The 22,789-nt window shown below is 49.8% G+C and overlaps 1 protein-coding gene and 1 non-coding gene across 4 annotated transcripts; both read right to left on the minus strand.

Annotated features, from left to right (window-relative positions):
• Window positions 1-1,346: 1,346 nt before the first annotated feature.
• Slc38a7 (solute carrier family 38 member 7) lies at window positions 1,347-19,787 on the minus strand. Of its 3 annotated transcripts, none has more exons than XM_028888646.2 (12): window positions 19,688-19,787; window positions 18,984-19,086; window positions 14,243-14,621; window positions 11,266-11,464; window positions 10,949-11,093; window positions 10,110-10,208; window positions 9,361-9,418; window positions 9,025-9,139; window positions 7,586-7,733; window positions 6,934-7,133; window positions 5,587-5,641; window positions 1,347-3,093 (listed from the first exon to the last, which is right to left on the minus strand). In XM_028888646.2, the coding sequence occupies exons 3-12, from the start codon at window positions 14,510-14,512 to the stop codon at window positions 2,991-2,993; spliced, it is 1,392 nt and encodes a 463-aa protein (XP_028744479.1). In that variant the 5' UTR covers window positions 14,513-14,621; window positions 18,984-19,086; window positions 19,688-19,787; the 3' UTR covers window positions 1,347-2,990. The 3 variants fall into 3 exon arrangements, with proteins under 3 accessions (XP_028744479.1, XP_028744476.1, XP_037062059.1); XM_028888643.2 differs by having other exon boundaries at window positions 10,880-11,093; XM_037206164.1 differs by lacking the exons at window positions 1,347-3,093; window positions 5,587-5,641 and having other exon boundaries at window positions 7,043-7,258; window positions 10,880-11,093.
• A 2,683-nt stretch (window positions 19,788-22,470) lies between these two features.
• On the minus strand, window positions 22,471-22,577 carry LOC114706288. Its single transcript, XR_003736506.1, has one exon. It is a non-coding gene; the product is annotated as a U6 spliceosomal RNA (small nuclear RNA).
• Between the last annotated feature and the right edge of the window lie 212 nt (window positions 22,578-22,789).

Below are 22,789 nucleotides of genomic sequence, written 5' to 3' on the forward strand. Positions count from 1 at the left end.
AAGAAGTGGAAGAAAGTTTGGTCCCGGGGTATGCCTTTGAAGGGTATATCAGGACTCTAGACCTTTTCTGTTTATATTTTCAGGCAGGATTACAGTATGTGTTGCTCGAATTACTAAATGGTCTTTTTATAAAAAATGAAAAAAAGAAAAAAAAACGGTACCAGATATTGGTGTAAATGTGGAAAGATCAGAGAGACAAAGGAACAAGCCACCTCTTACCTCTAGGACTCCTCAGTCTGAAAAAGCCTTCCTCAGCCGAAAGCGTTTAGTCCCTGTCTCCACACGCCTTATATAGCTTTCTCCGCCACCCATATCATTTCATGTCTCAACTTTCCTAGTGCTGGGATTAAAGGCATGTGACTCCCGAGTACTGGGATTAAAGGTGTATGTCACCACTGCCTGGCTCTGTTTCTCTCCTAGACTGAGTCAAACTCATGTAGTCGAGGGTGGCTTTGAACTCAGAGATCCAAACAGATCTCTGCCTCCCGAGTGCTAGGATTAAAGGTGTGTGCCACCACTGCATGGCTTCTATGTTTAACCTAGTGGCTTGTTCTGCTCTCTAATCTTCAGGCCAATTTATTAGGGTACACAATATATCACCACATTATTGAGACCTTCCCCAAGCACCTGATGCTAGAATTACAAGTGTGCCACAACTGTCTTCCTGTCTTTTTTTCCCTTTTAGCCACTATGATGTCCCCTCAGCCGCATGCTCCTGCTATGACATAATTTGCCATCCTGGATCCACAGCAACAAGGCCAAGTGGTCAAGGACCCAAATAAACTTTCCCTCCTTCTAAGTTGGCGATCTCAAGCCTTTTGTTCCAGTGACAGAGAGTTTATACTGCCCAATCCCAACACTCCATTTTCCCTCCTTGGGACTTCCATCAGCTTTCAATCAGACCTGTGCTGATGGCTCAGCATTTAGCCTGCCCGGCTAGCCTGCCATCTTCTTGAGTGCAGTGACTCTGTCCCCAGCCAAGGCAGGGCCTGCTCTGCCTCTTACAGACCCAGTGGATGCGGAGGAGACTGACGGCCGCTCCGAGATTGCAGTCTAGGGGGGAGGACATGCATCAGAGGGACTGGCTGATGTCATCAAGAAGCAGGGGACAGAGGGAAAGCCTGAGTTAGGACAGAAGCAGAGCCCAGAAAGGGCATTCTCCAGTCAGTGGGGAAAGAGTCAGGGGAGGAAGCAGGAAAGGGTGGTGTCCAGAACCTCCTGCAGACTCTTGCCTGGTGCCATTCCTGGCTGTGGAGAGTCAAGTGTCATCTGCTCGTCCCACCCCAGGCCCCCTTCCGGCCAAGTATGGGCTAGTCTCTGTTCCAAGCACACGATAAAAGTCACAGTTCAGCAGTGCGAGCTCCTTTACTAGCCATCTCCACCTCTCCAAGTGTGCTCGAGTAGAAATGAACCAGCAAGACACTGGCTGAGGACAAGGGACAGGACGGGGCGGGGTCCTGAGGTCAAGCTGAAGCTGGGTTCTGGTCAACTGTCTCAGCTGGCCTGTGTCTCTGCCATGCCCCCAGCTTTATGCCTGGCCGCCCCTGAGAGGCAGCACGTGGAGGCTGAGGGAAATGAGCACAGTGGGACCAGAGAGGATGGGTGCCAGGGATGGATGAGAAAGAGCAGCAATTCGGCTAGTCTGGATGCCCAGCCTCTGCCACCTCAGCTGGACTGACCTGAGTTGGGAGGGCTGCTGGGAAGGCCTCCACTCACGTCTAGGATAGTTGTTTTAGGCAGAATAGATGGAGAAAAGTATGAGGAGAGAGACCAATTCTGTACCTGGGACTTACAAAAGTGAGCAGGGGTAGCTGAGAGGCTAAGGTAGTGAAAATACAAAGTATCCGGCATGGCCTCATTTGGGGTAGGTATGACTCAGAGGGATTCCCGGGCACTGAGGCCAGGCATGACAGATGTGTGCAGCTGGGCAAGCTGATGTGACAGGGTTTGTTGCCATCCCCTCCCCTGACAAATGACAAAACCCACCCATAAATGAAAGAGAAGAGACAGGGTACCGGGTGAGGGAGGGGTGGGGTGTGGGAATGGAAGGAACAGCAGGGTGGATAGTAAAGGAAATGCCCAGGGTCTCCAGGCTAACTTCCTCCTGGGTTCCCGGGACAGGTTTGGCTGGGGAGGAGAGAGGGCAAGTTTGGGAGAGTGAAGTAACGGTGCTGCAGCTTCCAGACCTTGGGCAGCCCAGCCTGGAAGGAAAGTCCAAAAGTCCCAAGTCTCTCCTGCGACCCACCCTGAGCCTCTGAAAAGCCACAGTCCCTCTGTCCACGTGGAAAGTTAACGGAAGAGTGCCCACAGCACCGTGGCAATGGCAGCCCCTAGCCTGGAGCCAGGCTGGCACCATTTGTAAACATTAGACTTAGTGATGTCTGGGGACACAGGAGAAGGATACCCAATCTGGACCACTAGGTTTGGACAAAGTCAGGGCAGGGACCCTAAAGACTTGGGAGGCTACCAGAGGCTCACAGGGGGCCCACAGGGGAATGGACATTTATATGCTATCAGCGTCTCCTTTGGAAGTTGCCAGGTCCCAGGAGAAGCCATCATTGGCTTCTGAGAGACATGGGCAGGCACTCAACCCCGAGGTACTGGGCACAGTCCTGACAAGCTCTGTGGAGGATACAAGCTCTATGCACACGGTTTTGTTTTTGTGTTTTTTTCCAGAGGGAAGTCAGAATGGGCTCTCTTCTGAGACTCACTGACCATCTCCATTCTCAGGTCCCAAAGGCTTGACTTGAGACCTGGGTCAAGGGGAATCTCCTGTGATATGGGACCTCCTGTGACCATCCATGACAAGGCCAAGACTGGGGAGCAGGAAGGCAGCTGGGTGGGAGCTGTGCACAGATTCGAGGCCAATTCTATCCCACGACTGTCCCTGGGAAACTGTGGATGTCACCAGCTGTAACAGGATGTGGGACCTGGGGTAGCTCCACAGCTCTGAGAGATGGCTCTTGGTCACGTTTTCTGGGAGGCAGTGTTCATGCCAAGAGGTCCACAAAGATGGCATTGGCTGTGGTTTGGCCAAAGATGAAGGCTCCCAAGGTGACCAGAAGGACTCCATAACTGACCAGTGCCCACCAGCTGTAGGGTAGAGGACAAGAGAAGGTTTCAGTCATTTTTTTTCCCAAGTCTCTGCAGACTCATATCTGTAACAGCCAATATAATCAGTCACCCCATTTCTGTAGACAGAACACCTCAGGCTTCCCAAGGACTTTCACACACAGAGCTTCTCGATCCTAGTTCACAGTTAAGGAGACCAAGACCTAGCAGAACTAATGCTCAAGGAAGGGCCACGGGAAGACACTGAGGAAAAGCAGGAGACAGGGAATGAGATCTGGTTCATTCAAAACAACAACAAAAAAGGCAGGGGCCGAGAGATGGCTCAGTGGTTAAGGTCACGCTGTGTTCTTCCAGGGGATCTCCATCAAAAGGCTCACAACTACCTGTACTCCAGCTCCAGGGAGATTGAAATTGGATAGTCTCTGTGGGGAGACACACACACACACACACACACACACACACACACACACACACACACACACAGTCAAAGAGAGAACTTAAAAAAAAATTAAAAAAAGAAACAGACATCTTTAACCACAAAAATGCCAGGGGTTATCACTAGCATCGGGACGAAGGGTAATTTTATTTTCTTAAGATACCTTTTTTTTTTTTTTTTTTTTTTTTTGTAATATTTACTTTTTTATTCTGTACATAGTGTTCTGCTGTGCACCAGAAGAGGGCACCAGATCCCATTACAGATGGTTGTGAGCCACCATGTGGTTGCTGGGAATTGAACTCAGGACCTCTGGAAGAGTAGCCAGTGCTCTTAACCTCTGAGCCATCTCTCCAGCCCCCAAGATATGTCTGTTTAAATTCTATAATAACTTTTTGCTTTGTGTTTCTAGGGAAGGTCTCACTGTATCATCTTGGCTGGCCTGGAATTCACTGCCTTTCTGTCTCAGTCTCCCAAGTACTGAAATACAAATACTGCCATGGAATAAATTCATTTTCTCTCCCTTCCTTTCTCCCTCCCCCTCCCCACTTTTCTCTTTCTCTATCCCTCTCTATCCCTCCCTGCCTGTCACACACTCTCTTCCTTGCCATGGTAGGGATCGAACCCAGGGCCTTGTATATTTTAGGCAAGCACAATCCCATTGAACTACCTTCCCAGCTCTGGAATAATTTTTCTTAAAGCATGAAACCTTTTTTTCAACTATTACTCAGAGAAACATACATATAAGGAAACAATGTTTTTCCTTCACCAGATGACTTTTTGGTGGTGTCAAATGTTTGAGTCAAAGTCTCACTCTCAAGTCCAGGCTGGCCTTAAACTCATGGAAATCTTCCAGTCTCAAACAACAAAATCATAAACAAACTCCTATGTCTGTGTACACTGTGTACTCAGACACACATATGTACAGAAACAGCTTAGGTCACAGCCTATAGGGAAAGCATGTCTTAGGAGAGGGGTAAGGTGGGCTGTGAGAGAGGAACATACCCCACATTCCTTTTTTGTTTGAGACAAGGTTTCATTGTATAGCCCAGGCTAGCTTGAAATCATGTAGCCCAGGCCGACTTCGAACTCTAGAAATATTCTTGTCTCAGGCTTCCAGGTCCTGGGATTAGGGGGTATGCCTGGCAAGGGATTCTCACCTTTTCTTCTAAAGCCTTTCAGCAGTACATGAATTGTTATAAGTAGTTCAGGTTACCTATTGCAAAAATATACATTAAAGCTCCGTAATTTGGGGAGTGATACTAGGGAACTGAACCCAGGGTTTCACACATGACAAACACATGGTTTGCTATTAAGTTATACTTCCAAGCACTGAGAACTTTTTATTTGTGTGTGTGTGTGTGCGCGTGCGAGTGTCTGTGCACACGTGTAGGTGTATGTGCGGAGGCCAAAAGAACCCATCAGAGCCGGAGTTACAGGCATTGGGGGATGCCTGGTTTGCTACATGGATGCTGGGATCTGAACTCTGGCCTTCAGGACTGAACAGCAAGCATTCTTCGCTGAGCTGTTCCTCTAGTTCCCTCCCTCTTTGGGGCGGGGTCTGGCTATGTAGCTCTGGCTGGCTTGGTTCTCACTACGTAGCTCATTTCTCATTGTCAGTCTGACTGGGTTTGGAATCACCTAGGGTATGTCTGTAAGGTGTTTCCAGAGAGGTTTAACAGAGACCCACCCCGAACAGGGGGCCATGAATCCCATGGGCTGAGGTCCCAGACTGAGTATGAAAGAACAGAGAAGGTAAGCTGAGCGTCACCGTCACCCCTGCTTCCTGACTAACGGACACGTGACCAAACTCCATGCACTGCTGCACCACGACAGACTGTGCCCTCATGCGCAGGAAACTCTTCTCTTTTTGAGCTGCTTCTTGTAAAAAGGACTGGCACCAACTGCACCAGGGCTCCAAACTCCAGCAATCACCTTAGCCTCTGTGTGTGGAGGAGGCACCATGTGCCCCTGCCCTGAAAGCCCCACAATTTTAAGTGTTCAGGTCTCTTGACCCCTTGCCTATTTTACGGCCCCCCCCTTTATCTCTCTAAAAGGCTGCTCGGCTGGCCCTGCTTTACCTGGCTGGTTTGACCTCCTCCATCTCTGACAGTTTGGCTTGAATGAGGCACAGCCCTAGAAGAGAAGAGGTAACCCTGAGTTTGGAGGAGACAGGAGTTCCCTCCAGCCCAGTCCACCCTGACCCCCACCCCCAGGAGGCTGTGCTGATGGAGAAAGGCTTGTTTACTCTACTCGGGATTCTGAAATCCAGATCCTCCACCCCACCCACACCCAGCAGGACACCCGGCCTCTGCTCTCCCAAGACAGGCCAGCAGCTAACAAGCACCCTTGGGGCTACACTCAGGACGCAGTGGTAGCTCACGCCATCTTGCCTACTCCAGAGCTGGCATGGCTCCTTGTCCACGTCGTGGAAGGGCTGTGGTGGTATTGTGTTCCCCAAAATATTGTGTACTCTAATAATTTTTGGGTCAGAAACAGCATAAATAAAATAGAAAATGTGCATACACTTATCCTAGCATTCCAGAATAGAATCCTCTGGATCTCTGGAGTTCAAGCACATTGGAAACGCCAGCATGGTGACACACGCTTAATCCAGAAGCCACCTTTATCCAGGAGTGGTGCAGAAAGCAGAAGATATAAGGCGTGAGGACCAGAACTAGAGTTTTTGCTGGTTAAGCATTGGCTGTTAAGATTCAGGCTTTTGAGCAGCAGTTCTGCTGAGAGCCATTGGGATGAGGACACAGAAGCTTCCAGTCTGAGGAAACAAGACCAGCTGAGGATCCATCGAGGTGAGATAGCTGTGGCTTGTTTGTCTCTCTGATCTACCAGCATGGACAATAACTGCCTCAGTTTGAATTTTAATAGAATTTTAAGACTCCTGCTACAAGGGCTTTTGAGGAGGCCCGGGGATGGAAACAGACTGGGTACAGTAGAACTCAAGAGCTAGGCAGACTGGATGGATTTCTGTGGATCTGCAGCTGACCTGTGTCTAGAACTTGAGTCTCATGACTTCAGTCTCAAAGGACCACCACTGGGTTTCCTTCCCTCTGGATTGGAATAAGCTAGCCAGATCCAGGGAGCCAAGGGTGCCGCACTTGAACGAAGGGTGGGTGAGAGTACAGACCTTGGACCTGAGCCTATTGGGCCTCACATGGGCTGCTGACAGTTGGGCTTGTCAGCCTCTGGGCAAGTTTGTACTCTCTAGTCCCAATCTCATCAGTAGAAGAGATCACAACCTTCCCTCGAGGAGGTAAAGCTGACTTGGTAGCACGTAGCTGAGCCATGTCAGTGAGCAACAGAGACTGGTGGTTACTCCCGCCGGCCGGCAGGTTTTGAGTCCCCGGCTGAGGTTCGGGAGGTCCTGCTGCGTGTGTGTGTGGGGGAATGGGGGTCCCTGGGGTGCACACCTGGGAAGACGAAGATGAAGCAGGCTGCCAGGCCTCCGATGACCGAGATGACCTTGCCGATGTCAGGGATAAAGAGCGCTAGCAGCAGGGTGAGCAGGAACCACACCAGCGTCTGCAGGACACGGCGCCGCCGCTCCCGCCCCACGTCCTCCTCCACTGGCATCCCCTTGTAGCGCAGCCACAGGCCTTCCACCACAGCCCTGCTCACATGAGGGGGGGCTCAGGGTGCTTTGGCTCGTGCATGGAGGGTGGGGGAGATCCTGAATGGGCCCGTGCGAGCCTGGCTCCTCATCTGTGGACCATCACTGTCCTTGGTTGATATGGGCTAACAGGTTAAGTTTATGAAGGGCTTTGCCTCTTTTCCTGGACACAGACACCATAATTCCCTTTATAAAAGGAATGAATTGGGGCATCCAAAAGGCTGGCTGGGTCCACACAAACGCTTAGGAAAGGATCTGGACTGAAGATCCTTACAGGGCTCACAGAATGTTCTGGAACCAGTAAGACCTGGCATGGAGCGTGGGTGAGGGCATCCCGGACACAGATTCTTTCTGTGGGCTTCAATTTTCCTTGCCACAAAATAGGTTCCCCATAAGGCCGTGTAACTTGCTGGCTCCCGGGGGGCTCTGGACAGGGTGGGGAAAGGGCTCACCGCCCACAGAAGTGGAGGATGGGGTAGGAGGTGAGCACGCTAAGGATGATGAAGGCTCGGGCCACGGCCACGGCCACGTCCTCCGAGGGGTAGGACCGGAGCACGTCAGGATCCACAGCAGCTCCGAAAGTCAGGAAGCCACAGATGCCTGTGGGCGAGGACAAGGGGGAGGTCAGGGCGATCCTCGGAGGGCGGGACCGCCTTCTCCTGACTGGAGCAACATCGTTCAGAACGAACGTTGCAGCAGCTTGGGAGGTGAGGACTGAGCCTCGGAAAGGGAGTCAGGCAAGAGCAGCCACCCCACCTCCCGCCTTCTCAGGTGTCGCTTGCACCAGCGTGCGCGCGCACGCGCGCACACCGCGCGCACACACACACACACACACACACACACACACACACACACACACACACACTGCTGCTCTCCGGCAATTGTCTCGACTTCTACGCTAACCATCACATCTGCTCAAACCATGTGCTGCCACCTCGTCACTCAGCTCTCGGTTCAGATGTCCCCTCCTCAGTGAACGCTGTCCTGCCGACCCACAGCCACCCCCACCGCAGTCATCTGTCCTACTCTTGTACCAGTCACCTCTCTCTAAATCACCCGTCACCCCATCAGAACATGCGACCCACGGCAAAAGGGCCTTTCGCCTGTTTGCCTCTTGTGTTTCTTGCTGTAGCTTCAGAGGCTAGGACACACCTAGTCCAGGTGGCTCCCGCCCTCATCTCCTACCGCAGGGGGGTGGGAACTCCCAGTTCATCTCTGACCCCTTGCCCAAATTAACCCACCCAACAGCCAGAGATTTCTCTGCCTGGTCATTTCCCACCCAAGAAATGCATCCTCTCCTGGCATTTCTTGGCTCCTGGCAGCACCCATCGCTCTCCCCTTGGCTGCCCAGCCTCACAGGAATGTCTTGCACCCCAGCAACGCAGACCTCCTTCCCATTCCTGCCACCAGATGCCCTGCATTTGCCATTTCTCTCTGGAGCGCTCTTCTTCAGTCTGGCTTTTCCCTCACGGGCCTCTCCAGGGGCCACATCCTCAGAGAGGAGCCTTCTGTGAATGGCACCCCCAACTCCTGGCCTCATCAGCCCCCTGCCTGGAACCCCTTTTTCATTATTAACTTAAATACAACTGTTTCTCCAAGACAGTCAGTCCTGCCAGGGCTGGGGCCAGTTCCATGCATCCCTGTAGCAACCCCACACGGGGAACAGCTTCTGATAGTCACTTAGCATCCGTTTGGAACCAGTGAGCCGATGGAACACCCTCACCTTGATGAGGGGTGGCAGCCTTGGGCAGCCTAATTCAAATCAAGGTCTGCAGAAGTGTTTATCGAGCTAAGAGTGCAGAGCCTCCCTGGGAAAGCTGGACCAGGAACCGCCGAGACTCAAGCGGGAGTGCGAGCACTCTGAGCCTGGCCTCTGGAAGGGAGCACTCACCTGTGCCCATGTAGACAGCCAGCGCTATGACCATGGCAGCTGTCACCACTCCACCCCAGGTCTTTATTTCCGGCTGCCGCATGCTGTTGAAGACGGGCACGCTGCTCACATGGCACTGTCCAGGTGAAGGGTATGGTCACGGCGGGGAAGTGACCTCGTCTCCAGGTTTCAAAGGGAGGTACCTTGGGGGCAAAGGCCCCAGGGATAGGGGCAAGCCAGGGGGGCCCTTGGTTCATCCATCCTCCCAGGAATCCCACCATCCTGTCTACAGTCTGGAGTCCTTCCCAGGGTGGGGGAGTAGGCTAAGGGGACAGCTGGGGACCCTGGCGCTGGCACCTGAAATCCAAAGCAGATGGTGGGCATAGCATTGAACACAGCCATCCAGGAAGCTGGTCTGTGGGCAAACACAAAGTGAACCTGCTTGGGAATCCCACAGAGCCACCAACTGCCCCCCCCCCCTTCTCCACTCTTCCATCATCCTCCAACAACCAGCACCCTACACCCTGAACACACACGTGCGGAGGACCCGTGTCTATTTAAAATTCAGGGGACAGGCTCTGAGAGGCCGTCCTAGGACCAGAGTCCAGAACCCCTGGCTCTTGAACTGGGACTCTGCTTTTCTGAATTGTTCCTTTAAAAACAAAAACAAAAACAAAAAAACCAAAGGGGGACTGAAAAGCTAGACATTGTGGTGCGTATCTGTCACTCCAGCACTTGGGAGGTGGAGGCAGGAGGATCAGGAGGGTCAAGACCAGGCTATATAGTGAGTTTGGGGCCAGCCTGGGCTACATGAGTCCCAGTCTGATAAATCCGAAAAGAGTAATTGGGAAAATGTGCAATTTTCCCTCTGTAGTCTCCCTCGGTTGGGACCTTGCAGTAGCACTGTGGCAGCAGCCAGATGTTGAACGGGCCCTCTCAGCTCCTCCTTGCAATAGCACTGTGGCAGCAGCCAGATGTTGAACGGGCCCTCTCAGCTCCTTCCCACAGTGACTGATGGGTAAGTGTCAATGAGCCAATGAGCCTCAGGAGAGGCACCCAGGTGACCTTTAGATGCCTGATCTTATTTCCCAGGGACCCTCACCTACCTGGTCAGGATGTCCCCTGGACGCATCTCTTTATCTGGCCAGATGTATTTGATGATTATAATGGCGGTGACGTACCAGGTGCCCACAACACTCAGGAAACTGCCAAGAAGGAGAGACTGACTTCCTACTTCCCAGCCCCAGCCACCCCCTGTCCAATCCCATCCCCAGATCTGCCACGGGGAGGAGCTTGTCAGCACTTCCGCCAGGGGACATGCGTTGCCTGGGAGACCACATTGAGGAACTGTGGGCTCCAAAGCACAGCCACAAGCTCAGCCTGAGCAGCCCAGATGTGGCAAGGGCTCACAGCTGGCCGTCCTGTGGGCCTGGCCTCAGAGAACTGAGAGATTCTGGGGTAAAGGGGAGAGTGCAGAAACGGGCGTGCTAACACTTAAGGAAACACACTTGGAGATGGCCAAGTATGAAACAGCCCCAACCCCACAGCTTTTCAGATATAGGGCTAGGAAGCCAGACTCCTCTCTCTGAGCTCCATGGAAGACCCTACCACACTGACAACATTAAGACCACCAACTCCCAGATTCCAGGAAAGCCAAAGCCCAGGCCAGCATCTGCTCTTCCACTGCCAGCCGTCACCAATCCCTTCTTTGACAAGGACATTTAGATGACACCTTTCAGTGCTGCAAAGGGCCACTATCTTCCTTGCTCTAAAGGGAAAGGGAAAGTCCTGGGCCCAGGATTCTGCAGCTCTGGTCTGCCCTGGCTTGCCTGTTCTTGCTCCCCAAGGAAGATGCCATGGGAGAGGGGCTCCCCACCAGAAACGGCTCTCCAGTTGCCTTTGATCAGAGCCTCTGTCGGCCCAGGCTGGGTTGGGACCTCCGAACCTGGCATATTTCTGGAAGCCGATCTCCCTGGGGATGGACAGGGGCAGGATGAAGAGGAAGGCCGTGAGGCTGATGGTGAACTTGCGGTCTGTGTACCAGGGGCCGCCGCTGGCCCCTTCGGGCTCCTTCGCCATCACAGCTATGACTGTACAGGGAGGAAGGAGGGAATGTCAGGCCCGGCCATTCAGGGCCTAAGACTTCCCTCTAAGAAGCAGGACGCGAAGAGCGGGCAAGGCCTAGTGTGCAGCATTCTTTCCCCTCTACCCCAGGACCCTCAGGCCAAGGAGAAAGAGGTGAGAACTGGGGGAGAACCTCACTCTTGTCCTGCTGGTCCCCAATGATGATGAGGAAGGCGATGCAGGTGCCGAAGGTGTAGACCGCGATGGCCACCTCACACAGCACGCCTGTCAGCTTGCCGCACACGGCCCACACCACCTCCTGGTAGGTTCTCTCATTGCTGGCCTGGGAGCAGTAGGCCAGAATGACGAGCCCACTGATGATGAAAACCAGCATGCCCTGCAGGCAGGAACAGACGGGAGGGTGTGGGAGAGGCATCCTGAGCCCGTCTTGGGCATCTCTTACACCAGTGTCCAAAGCAGGCTTACAAATGGGCCTTATCTTGCAGGACAATTTTAACAGATTACTAGAGGTTACCAAGTTGAAATTTTCTTTAAAAATGAGTTTCAGGTGCTAGAGAGATGGCTCCGTGGTTAAGAGCACTGGCTGCTCTTTCAGAGGACCTGGGGTTCAATTCCCAGCATCTATAGGGGGGCTCACAAACATCTCTAACTCCATTCTGTAGGGATCTGTCACCCTCTTCTGGCCTCCACTGGCATTGCATGGCTCACAATACACAAGCAGGCAAAATACACATACTCATGAAATAATTAAAAAAAACAAAAGCAAACAACAACAAAAAGAGTTTCAGTCAAAATTTCAAACATGCAAAGAAACCAGAACAGGATGGACCTCAAACAGCTTCAAAACAATTTATAATTTCCTTTCTTTCCTTTTTTTTTTTTTTTTTTTTTTTTTGTCTGTTGAGATAAAGTCTCACTTGGTAGCCCAGGCTGGAGGCTGGATTATAATTTACTATGTGGTACAAGCTGGCCTTGAACTCCTGAAGGTTCTTCTGCCTCAACCTCTTGAGTGCTGAAATTATAGGCATGCACCACGACAGTAGCTCTTATGGCAGAATTTTGTTCCTGATTTTACTACCTTTCCATTATATTTTGGAGTCAATGCAATCTTTTTATTTCATTAGTAAACATTTCAACAATTCTAAAACATAGGGTCTGTCTTTTATTTAAACATAACCACAAAGTCAATATAACACCTAAAGACCTAAATATGCAGAGGCTGGGCATGCAGCTCCATTGGTAGAGCGCTTGTCTAGCAAGCATGAACTCCTCCTGGGTCTGACCCCGAGTAGTGCATAAAGCCAAGAGTGGAGGCACTTATCTGTAATCCCAGCATTCAGGATGTGGGAGAAGGAAGATCAGAAGTTAAAGGTCATCCTTGGCTCCATAGAAAATTCAAGGTCAGCCTGGGCTACGTGAGCCCTGTTTCAAAAAGCAAAAAAATTAAATATGCAGATACTATTCAAACCTCTGATTGTTAGGAAGGCTTTTGAAATCTTAACTGGCTTTACCGGGGACTATGGGAGTCCAGCCCCTCGACAGTTCCCTCCCAGGGTCCGGGAAGAATCTACAACCAACTGATAATTAATCTCTGATGACAGGAAATGAATCTATGTACACGGAACTCCTTAGTCCACACACTTTATTCTTCTGTGTCAGTTCTCTCTCTACAAGCTTCTTTTCTGCTCTCATGCCTAGCTCCTTTCTTGCCTGATTTCTCTCTACCTTTATCTGCGGTCTCCTCTAAGCTTTATATTAATTCTCTCATCTTAATTCTGCTTCATCTAGGTCCTTCTCATCTCGTACTTACTCATCTAGTTCTTTCTATCTTAATTCTCTCATATTAGTTCTGCCCCATCTAGGTTCTCATCCATCTAGTTCCTTCCCATCTTAGCTCCTCTCCCATCTCCTGCCTTCTTATCTTGTTCTTCCCCATCTGGCTCTTCCTCATCTTCCATCTTCTTCCTCTAGTCCTCTCTTCTAGCCCTTCAATCTAGTTCCTCTCCAGTTCTTATCCATCTAGTTCTTCCATTCTCTTTTCTCTTTTCTGCCTCATCCTTAAGTCCTCTCTCTCAAATTCCTCCTCTGAATCTCCTCATACCCCTCAGTTCTTCTCCTCCCCCAGTTCTCTAGGGTATCCAGTTATATACTCAAGCAATAGCAATCCTCCCCTCCAGCCATGTCACCAGGCGTGAATTCTACAGGGTCATAAAGGCAGGTAAGAATTTTCCTCAAGCAGTGACTGTCAGGCTTTCTTTCACAACCCAAAAGGAGAGTGGTAAATGAAAAGGTCAACTGAGAACTAATGATCGGTTAGTATATTAGAAAAAGGGAATTTGTGTGCTCAACTACATTCCTAGAAGTGGTTAGGTGAGAAGTTGGGAGTCTATAATGTTAGTAAGGCTGTATAAGAAAGGAGGGCCTCACCTTAAATTGCACAAGAAATAAAGTTATCCTGACCTAGGAGACAGGTGTTGTTTTGTTTGGCCTTGGATGCTTGATAGGCATTTTAGATAAATACACTGTTAGGAGTTCTTGGAAGCACCCAAGAAAATCATTTTAGGATACAAAAGCTAAAATATCACCAAGACTTCTTAAGCCATGGCTTGACCTTCGGAAAAGTCCTTGGCTTTTCCAAGTAGTAGCTTTTGTGATAGTAGCTGGATTCCATTTCATTTTCCTGCGGCTCGGCTCTCAGCATGGCCTCAGTGGGAAGAGTTCTGATACCTGACTTAGACTTCATTCTCTTTCCCTCTTCTGCCCTCCTCTTTCCTCTGTTCATACTCTTGTATTGGTTCTGAATGGTAGCTTTAAAAGAAGGTTCTGAGTGCCGGGCAGTGGTGGCGCACGGCTTTAATCCCAGCACTCGGGAGGCAGAGCCAGGCGGATCTCTGTGAGTTCGAGGCCAGCCTGGGCTACCAAGTGAGTCCCAGGAAAGGCGCAAAGCTACACAGAGAAACCCTGTCTCGAAAAAACAAAAAAACAAACAAACAAAAAAAAAGGTTCTGGAATAGATTGGTAATGTCTATCTGTTATAAGGGAGGGAAGAAGGGCAGCGTAAGTCCTCTATCGCTCAGCTCTGACTCAAAGCCTCCCTTGAAAATCAAAGGGCCCGCCCACGGGCACTGCCCACCTCTGCGGCCAGCGCACTCACCATCTGCAGGGCGATGCCAGCTGCCACGCCCCCAGCAGTGCTGAAGGCTGCTGGGAAGTTGAGCAGTCCTGCACCCAGGCAGGCGTTGACGACGATGAAGACAGCCCCAAGCGTCGAGGTGGTGCCTCTGTCTGGCTCTCCGGGAGATGCCTCCCCCTCACTCTTGGGGGCCATGTCCACACAGGGGCTTTGCAGCAAACGGGCCCGCTCCCCAGCATCCGTGCTGGAGGCCCACTCACTGTAGTCACTGTTGATGCTGACCTGGGCCATGGTCCAGGACTGTACTCTTCTTCTGGAAGCTGTGGCTTCTGCCTCACGACCACATTCCTGGGGTAGCCAAGAGAGTGTCTGCCCCTTTAGGGCAACTACTCTAGGGGACCTGGGCAAGACAAAGAAAGGCAGACGTTATGTTTATCCTGGAACAGTGAATCTGGGGCACAAAAACATGATGCAGTTTTCCCAAGATCACATGGCTAGGATCCATATAAGTGCCAAGCACTAGTCAACTGCATGGCAGGAGCTCCACATGGCGCTGCTCTGTGCAGAACACAATACTGAGGTCACCGTGTGGGTGACAGACACAGAAACATGTCAGCTGCATACCCAATTTGTTTTACTCTTGTAGGCTAAAAAGGTAAGTAAGACCTAAACATAAAAGAGTGGGGCTGGATGGTGGTGGCACACGCCTTTAACCCCAGCACTCCAGAGGCAGGCGGATCTCTGAGTTCGAGGCCAGCCTGGTCTACAGAGCAAGTTCTAGGACAGCCAGGGCTACACAGAGAAACCTTGCTTTGAAAAACCAAAACCAAACAAACAAAGAGTGGGAGAGGCCGGGGACACTGAGAGGCTCAGTGAAGGAGCACTTGTCTACCAATGCCCAGTACTGCAAAGCCAAAAAAGGACATAGAAGAGAGGGGTACTAAGATGTCAGCACCTGGGGAGGCCCCAGGGGACAGGTGTGTCACACAGGTCTTAGATCACCTGCTCCCTGTGATCAGAAAGTTCAGAGAAACAAGCCCTGACCCAGGATGGTCCGGGAGCAAACTACAACACAGTCTGGACCTGGATCCATCTGGCTTCCCAGGCTGTCTGAACACCACACAGTTCCAATAGGAGCTGCTAACAAGAACTACGGAGTTTCAGTGCATTTCAGCCCAGCACGCTTTCCTGCGACCTACACATTAAACTGCATGGCTTTCAGGTCCTTCAAAATTCAGGTCAACCCTCTCGTCTTTCACATGGTAATTTCTGCCACATGGATCCTCGGGATTTTTTTTTTTTTTTTTTTTTTTTTTTGAGTCTCTCTAAGTAGTCCTGGCTGTTCTAAAACTCAGAGAATCTCTGCCTTTGCCTGAGTGCTGAGATTAAAGGAGTCTGCCACTAGTAGAAAAATGGTTTTTTCACCCTCAAGACAGGGTTTCGGGGCTGGAGAGATGGCTCAGGGGTTAAGAGCACCGACTGTTCTTCCAGAGGTCCTGAGTTCAATTCCTAGCACCCATATGGTGGCTCACAACCATCTGTAATGAGATCTGATACCTTCTTCTGTGTACATAATAAATAAATCTTTAAAAAAAAAAAAAAAAAGACAGGGTTTCTCTGTGTAGACTTGGCTGACCTGGAACTCACTCTGTAGACCAGGCTGGCCTCGAACTCACAGAGACCTGCCTGCCTCTGCCTCCTGAGTGCTTAAATGTATGTGTCACCACTACTCAGTGCTAGGAAAATCATCTCTAAAACTGTGTTTTGTTTATTTGTTTTGTGTGTGTGTGGAGTTTGTGTTTTCTTTATTTGAGGTATGGTGTGTGTGTGTGTGTGTGTGTGTGGACATGTGTGGAGGTCAGAAGGTAACTTTTGGGAATCAGCGCTCTCCTTTCACAATGTGGGCCCAGGGGATTGAACTCAGCTCATGTAGCTTGGCAGCAAATTCTTTTACACACTGAACTATCTCACTGGTCCAGAAAGATAATTCTTTTTTTCCCCCCTAGAGATAGGGTTTCTCTGTGTAGCTTTGCGCCTTTCCTGGAACTCACTCTGTAGACCAGGCTGGCCTTGAACTCACAGAGATCCGCCTGCCTCTGGCTCCTGAGTGCTGGGATTAAAGGCATGCGCCACCACCGCCTGGTGAAAGATAATTCTTGTGTGTTTGGAATATTCCCAGCCCCTTTGCTGGCCACTCACAGGTTCTCTCTCTTCCCCACTTCTCGGCCACTCACTGAGCCTTGGCGCCGTTACAGAGCCCAGCACCACTCAGGCCCATCTCCTTCCATCATCTGTGTGCTAACCCTGTGCGTTCTAGGCTTGCTTTCTCAAGCCAGACTGCGAGGCTCCGAGGCCAGACATGTGGTGTTTATGGTTACTACGAGCCACAACGGAGTAGACAGGACTGGCACCAAAGATACTGATGTCCAGGCAGTGTGCATGCCACCCTTGGTCATGCTGCAGTTACCGGTGGCTGGGATTCAAAACCAGGCTTGCAGGTAAAGGTGGCTGTTGCCAAGCTTGATGACCTGAGTTTGACTCCTGGGACCCACATGGTAGAAAGAGGGAAATAACTCCCACAGGTTTACACACACACACACACACACACACACACACACACACACACACTTGCTGGATGGTGGTGGCACACACCTTTAACCCAGCACTTGGGAGGCAGAGGCAGGTGGATCTCTGTGAGTTTGAGGCCAGCCTGGTCTACAGAGTGAGTTCCACATCAGCCAGGTCTACACAGAGAAGCCCTGTCTCAAAAAACTAAAAAACAAACAAAAAACCAGACACAGAAACACAGAGAGACACTGAATGAATGAACAAAAATTAACTAACAACAACATTCCTAGGACATTCTTCTGTGGCCTAGAGCCTTCATCCGTTTGCCTCTGCCTCCTTCCTGCCCCCTGCTAATGATGACAGGCTCGGCACCGTCTCACTCTGGGTAAGCACAACCCAGCTGCTGGCTTTCCTTTAGCCTTGCTCCTTCCTTGAAAACCAGGAGGTTCACTCTTCTCCAAATCTTGAAGTGCTTTCAGGAGCCCAGCTCTGAAAACTGACATGTTCTCCTCCCTCAGTCCAAGAGGAATAATCCTTTATCTTTCTTTTTTTGTTGTTTTTGTTTTTGTTTTTTTTCGAGACAGGGTTTCTCTGTGTAGCTTTGCGCCTTTTTTGGAACTCACTTGGTAGCCCAGGCTGGCCTCGAACTCACAGAGATCCGCCTGGCTCTGCCTCCCGAGTGCTGGGATTAAAGGCGTGCGCCACCACCGCCCGGCATCATCTTTCTTTTTTAAGATTTATTTATTATATATAGTGTTCTGCCTGCAGGCCAGAAGAGGGCACCAGATCTCCCTACAGATGGTTGTGAGCCACCATGTGGTTGCTACGAATTGAACTCAGGACCTCTGGAAGGGCAGCCATCTGGTTGACTCTTAACCTCTGAGCCATCTCTCCAGCCCTTGAATAACGTTTCTTAAAGAGTCAAAGCTAAGCCCACACTAAGAGCAACCCAAAGGTGGGCACTGTGGCTCATGCCTATAATCTCAGTAATTGAGAGGCAGAGCCAAGCGGATCTCTGTGAGTTCGAGGCCAGCCTGTCCTACAAAGTGAGTTCCAGGACAGGCTCCAAAAGCTACACAGAGAAACCCTGTCTTGGAAAACCAAACAACAACAACAACAAAACATATCTGAGATGGGAGGGGCTGTGCTTTCATCTTAGACTCAGAGGGCTGAAGCCTAACCTCAACACTTCCTAAGTGCATGGCCTTGGGTGAGTCACTTTAGCCCGCTGAGCCTTTTCATGGCATAAATTCTCGTGAAGAGCATGCTGATATCAGTAAGCATTACCAGGCGGGGATGGTGGGGGGTAGAGCCTGTGCTTACCATAAATGAGGCTCGGGGGTCAATTCCTAACAGCCACCACTTTGGGGCTGGTGAGATGGCTGAATGGGTAAAAGCGCTTGCAATCAAGACTCATGACCCGAGTTCGATCCCTGGAATCCACATGGTGGACAGAATGAACTCCTGCAGGTTGTTCTCTGACCATACAGGAACCATGGCACCACAATCATTCATTCATTCATTCATTCATTCATATTCTTATTCTCTATAATTATAAAAAAAAAAAAATCCCATTTCCTCTCTGCAAAGGCAATGATTCAGCCACAACCACTGTCCACCGCATCTCAAGCTATCCCTCTTGATAAGGCCAGCCCACTGGGGGGCGGGTCTAGAACAGACAGAGGCCACTCACTAGGAGTGTTTCCCAGGTGTTCCTTCTGATGGTGGACAAAGCTGGGGACATTACCCCAAGAAGAAAGGGAAAAGTGCAGGTCGTCTGAGACGCCTGCCATGGAGTAACTAAGGGACACAGTCCTAGTGCACACACTTCTGTTGGGGCCAGAGTCAAGAAACATGTCTAGCCACAGACTTTTTCCTCTTACGCAATCTGCCCCTCAGCCAGCAGCTCAGCAAAATCTCACAGTGGTGAGTAGTGAAGGCGGTCTGAGGACTCCCTGGGTCCAGGCATAGCTCCAGGGAGGTCGAAGGCCGTCCGTCCCGCACTGCTAACCCCACAGAAACAGACATTAAGGTCTCACGGTCCCAAGCCTCTCTCTAAGAAGCAGGCTTCCCTTTGGCACCCTTGCCCCAGACCTGTGCCGTGTGCCCAGCCTCTCCGGCAACCACACAAAAGCTCAGGCTGAGTGACTCCACCCCGTGAAGCTCTCACCCCTACCCACTGTTTCCAGCTTACCTGCTATCCTAGAAGAGGGCTGTTCTCTCTGCTGAGGTATGGGGTCCCAGTCTCCTCACATGCCCCTTTGGCCTCAAGATCTTCTCAAGGCTTTACCTAAAATCTGCAGTCAGCACAGAGAAGAGTTTGGCCTCTTGCAGCTGGCTGGGGGTTGGGGGGGAGAGACGGGACGGGGAGGTTGGGGTAAGGAGTTACACGGAATAGTTCTGAACAACCCACTGTACGGAGTGGAGTACCAGATCAGATAGGGCAATGGCCCAGAGAGGAAAGAGATTAAGCTAAGCCACAGTGAGCCGTTCGCGGGGTCAGAACTAAAAGCACAACACACACATGCTTAGGTCAGTGATGGAACAGATTTTACCCGCTTCCCAGTCCAGCCTGGGGCCAGCACCGAAACACGAGGTTTGGTTGAATGGGAGGTGGGCAAGGGAGCACGCGGCTAGGGTGGGCTTGGGTGAGCCCCAAGCATGACGTAAAATCGGTGGGTTGCGTGTGTAACTCGCACCAGGAGCTGAGTGGATCCTGGCCTAGGACTGAGTGGAGAGCCGCCAGACTAAGGCGTGGCTGGGCTGGTGCAACGGAGGACAACAGAGAAGAGGGCCCTGGAGCCTTGCAGGGACCCGGCCGCGGCAGAGATGGGGGACTCCAAGGACCCAGAAACCCTACAGCCCCACCTTACACCGCCCGTACCTCCCTTCACAAACCTCGTAGGTGTCTTGCCCGAGCCGACTCTAGAAACACGTGAGCTTGAATCACATGACCGCCCGGCTAGCACAAGCAGCAGGACACTCTGGGTATTGTAGTCTTTTAAGCCAGCGTCACCCTCGGACCGCATCAGCTTCTCAAACCTACAACACAGTTCGGAGCCAGCTTGGCTCCCTGCCAACACGTTTACGCAGTTATTTTTAGGAATGGTCCCTTGGCCAAACCAAACATTGTTCCTTCCTCCTGGAAAGAGCGTTAAGAGGTTTGGCATCTTTGTCCTCGGGGGCAGTGGGCCAAAGGCATTTGGCCTCTTTTTCTTTGTTCCTGCATTCATTTCCCCAGCAAGTGACTCCAGAGTTTCGTTGACCGAAGAGTGTGAGGGACCACTGAACAAAGGAGAAAGAGTTTGAGCACTCATTAATCCTTGGCTACAACCTCAAGGCTAGATTTCAGAAGTGTGTGAGGCGTTGCAGGCTCTCAATTTACTGAATGAAGGCGAGACTGGCCAGAGCCTTGGCTTCTGTACTTGGCTGTATGCCGTTTACAAATACAGCCAGTTTCTGCCTCTTTATTTGTGGTACTAGAGCTTGAAACACCGGGCTCTAGGGAAGAGCTGTATTTTTCAGTTACATCCTTAGTCTAGTTTAGTTTTTTTTTTTTTTTCTTTTACACTTACTTATGTGTGTGTGCACTCCACAGTGCGCATGTAGAGTTCACAGGGCAACTTTCATGAGCTCTCGTTTCATCCTGTGATTCCTAGGGACTGAATTTAGATCCTCAGGGTTGGTACCAAATGCCTTTATGTGTTGAACCTTGCATTGGCCCTAAGTCTCATTTTAAATATACAGAAAATGCCAAGTTGGATGTGGAACTGGAGACAATATTACTGAGATTACCAGAGTCAAGGGCAGTTGTAAAAAATAGTATAAAGAGATCCTGCGTGCCAGTTTGCCTCAATGAACATATTTTGCAGAACTTTAGCTACAGTATCATACAACCAGAATATTGACAGTGACACAATCTGCTGATAATCTTATTGTTTTTTAATTTATTTGTTTTAATGTATGTGGGTACATGTATGTGTGTATGTATGTATATGTGTGTATGTATGTATCTATGTCTGTATAAATGTCTGTATGTGTGCAGGGCATGCACGGCTGATGTGTCTACTGCCCATGGAGACCAGAAGAGGGCATCGGATCCCCTGAAACTGGAGTTACAGAAAATCATCAACTGTCATGCTGGTGCTGAGAATTGAACCTGGGACCTCTGAAAGACCAGTCAGTGCTCTTAATTTCTGAGCCATCTCCCACAGTCCCTGCTGATATTCTTTAAATCTCTCATCTTATTTGGCTGTATTTGTTCTATATAATTTCATCACACCTTAGTGAAATTGGATCTGAGTTCAGTTCCCACTACTCACAACCACCTGCATCTCCTGCTCCAGAAGATCTAACATCCTCTTCTGGCCTCTGAGGTCATACACACACACACACACACACCACATGAATAAGAATGAATAAAAATGTTTATCATGAGAGTAAGGATTTTATATCCATATCACATGCAAGAGACCAAGCATTTCTATCAACACAGGGTTCAGTCCTTTTAAAAAAAAAATACAGTGAGATAAAACAAAACTAACACATTGGAATCAGGCAAAACATACAAAGAGAAGGAAAAGAACCCCAAAGAAGGCACAAGAAACAGAGACCCACTCATTCACACACTCAGGAATCCCAGAAAAACATTAAACTAGAAGCCATAAGATGTATGTATGCAAAGGACCTGGTGCAGATCTGTGCAGGCCCTGTGCATGCTGCCTCAGTTTCTGTGAGTTCACATGAGCTTTGATGACGTTGATTTAGAGGACCTTGTTTTCTTGATGTCCTCCAACCCCTCTGGCTCATACTCTGCCTCTTACATCTTTCCATCTCTTCTTTGGGGTTCCCTGAGACCCGAGGGGAGGGATTTGATGGAGACATCCCATTAAGGGCTAAGTGTTCAAAGGCCTCCAACTCTCTGTACAATGTCTGGATGTAGATCTCAGTATTTGCTCTCATCTACTGCAGGAGGAAGCTTCTCTGATGATGGCTGAGCAAGGCACTGATCTATCAATAGATCAGAATACTTTTTTTTTTTTTTAGAACAGTAGTATTTGGTTTTACCCTAGGTCCCTGGGCTATCTAGTCTCAGGTTCTCCGTCACCCATGCAGTGTCGGGGATGGGTTCCATCTCATGGAGTGGGCCTTCAAACAAATGATACATTGGTTGGTTGCTCCCACAAGCTTTGTGCCACCATTGCACTAGCATATCTTGCAGATGGTAACCATTTTAGGTCAAGGTTTCATGGCTGGATTGGTGTTTACGTTTCTTCTTTGGTAGCGTAGGAGTACCTTCCTGTACCAAAGATGCTAACAGGTAAGGGGAAGGCTCTATGTAGGTACTGTCTCAGCTTCTCCATGCTCAATAAGTAGTGTAGGTGTTGTCTTCAGTATGTGAATTTGCATGTATATATGAATATGTGTATGTATTTATATTCATTCTATGATTTCTGTTACTCCAGAGAACCCTGATTAATAAAGTCTGGTAGAATTCTGTGCTAAAACCATCTGAGCTTTTTTTGAGAGGAGCATTTTTAATTACAGTTTCTATAAGGCTATAAGTCTATTTAAATTGTTTATCTGATCTTGATTTAACTTTGGTAAGTGGTATGCATCAATCAAAGTATCCATTTCTTTTAGATTTTCCAATTAGATGGAGTACAGGTTTTTTTTTCCTTTTTAATATGGAACGCTTCACAAATTTGCATGTCATCCTTGCGCAGGGGCCATGCTAATCTTCTCTGTATCGTTCCAATTTTAGTATATGTGCTGCGGAAGCGAGCACTGGAGTACAGGTTTTTAAAGTATGTCCTTATGGTTATTTGGATTTCTTCGGTATCTGTTATGATGTCCCCCTTTCATTTCTAATTTTGTTAATTTGGATGCTCTCTCTCTCTCTCTCTCTCTCTCTCTCTCTCTCTCTCTCTCTCTCTCTCTCTCTCTCTCGGTCTTTTAGTTAGTTTGGATAAGGGTTAGTCTATCTTATTGATTTTCTCA

This window comes from Peromyscus leucopus, chromosome 5 (assembly GCF_004664715.2).
Source record: "Peromyscus leucopus breed LL Stock chromosome 5, UCI_PerLeu_2.1, whole genome shotgun sequence".
NCBI lineage: Eukaryota > Metazoa > Chordata > Mammalia > Rodentia > Cricetidae > Peromyscus > Peromyscus leucopus.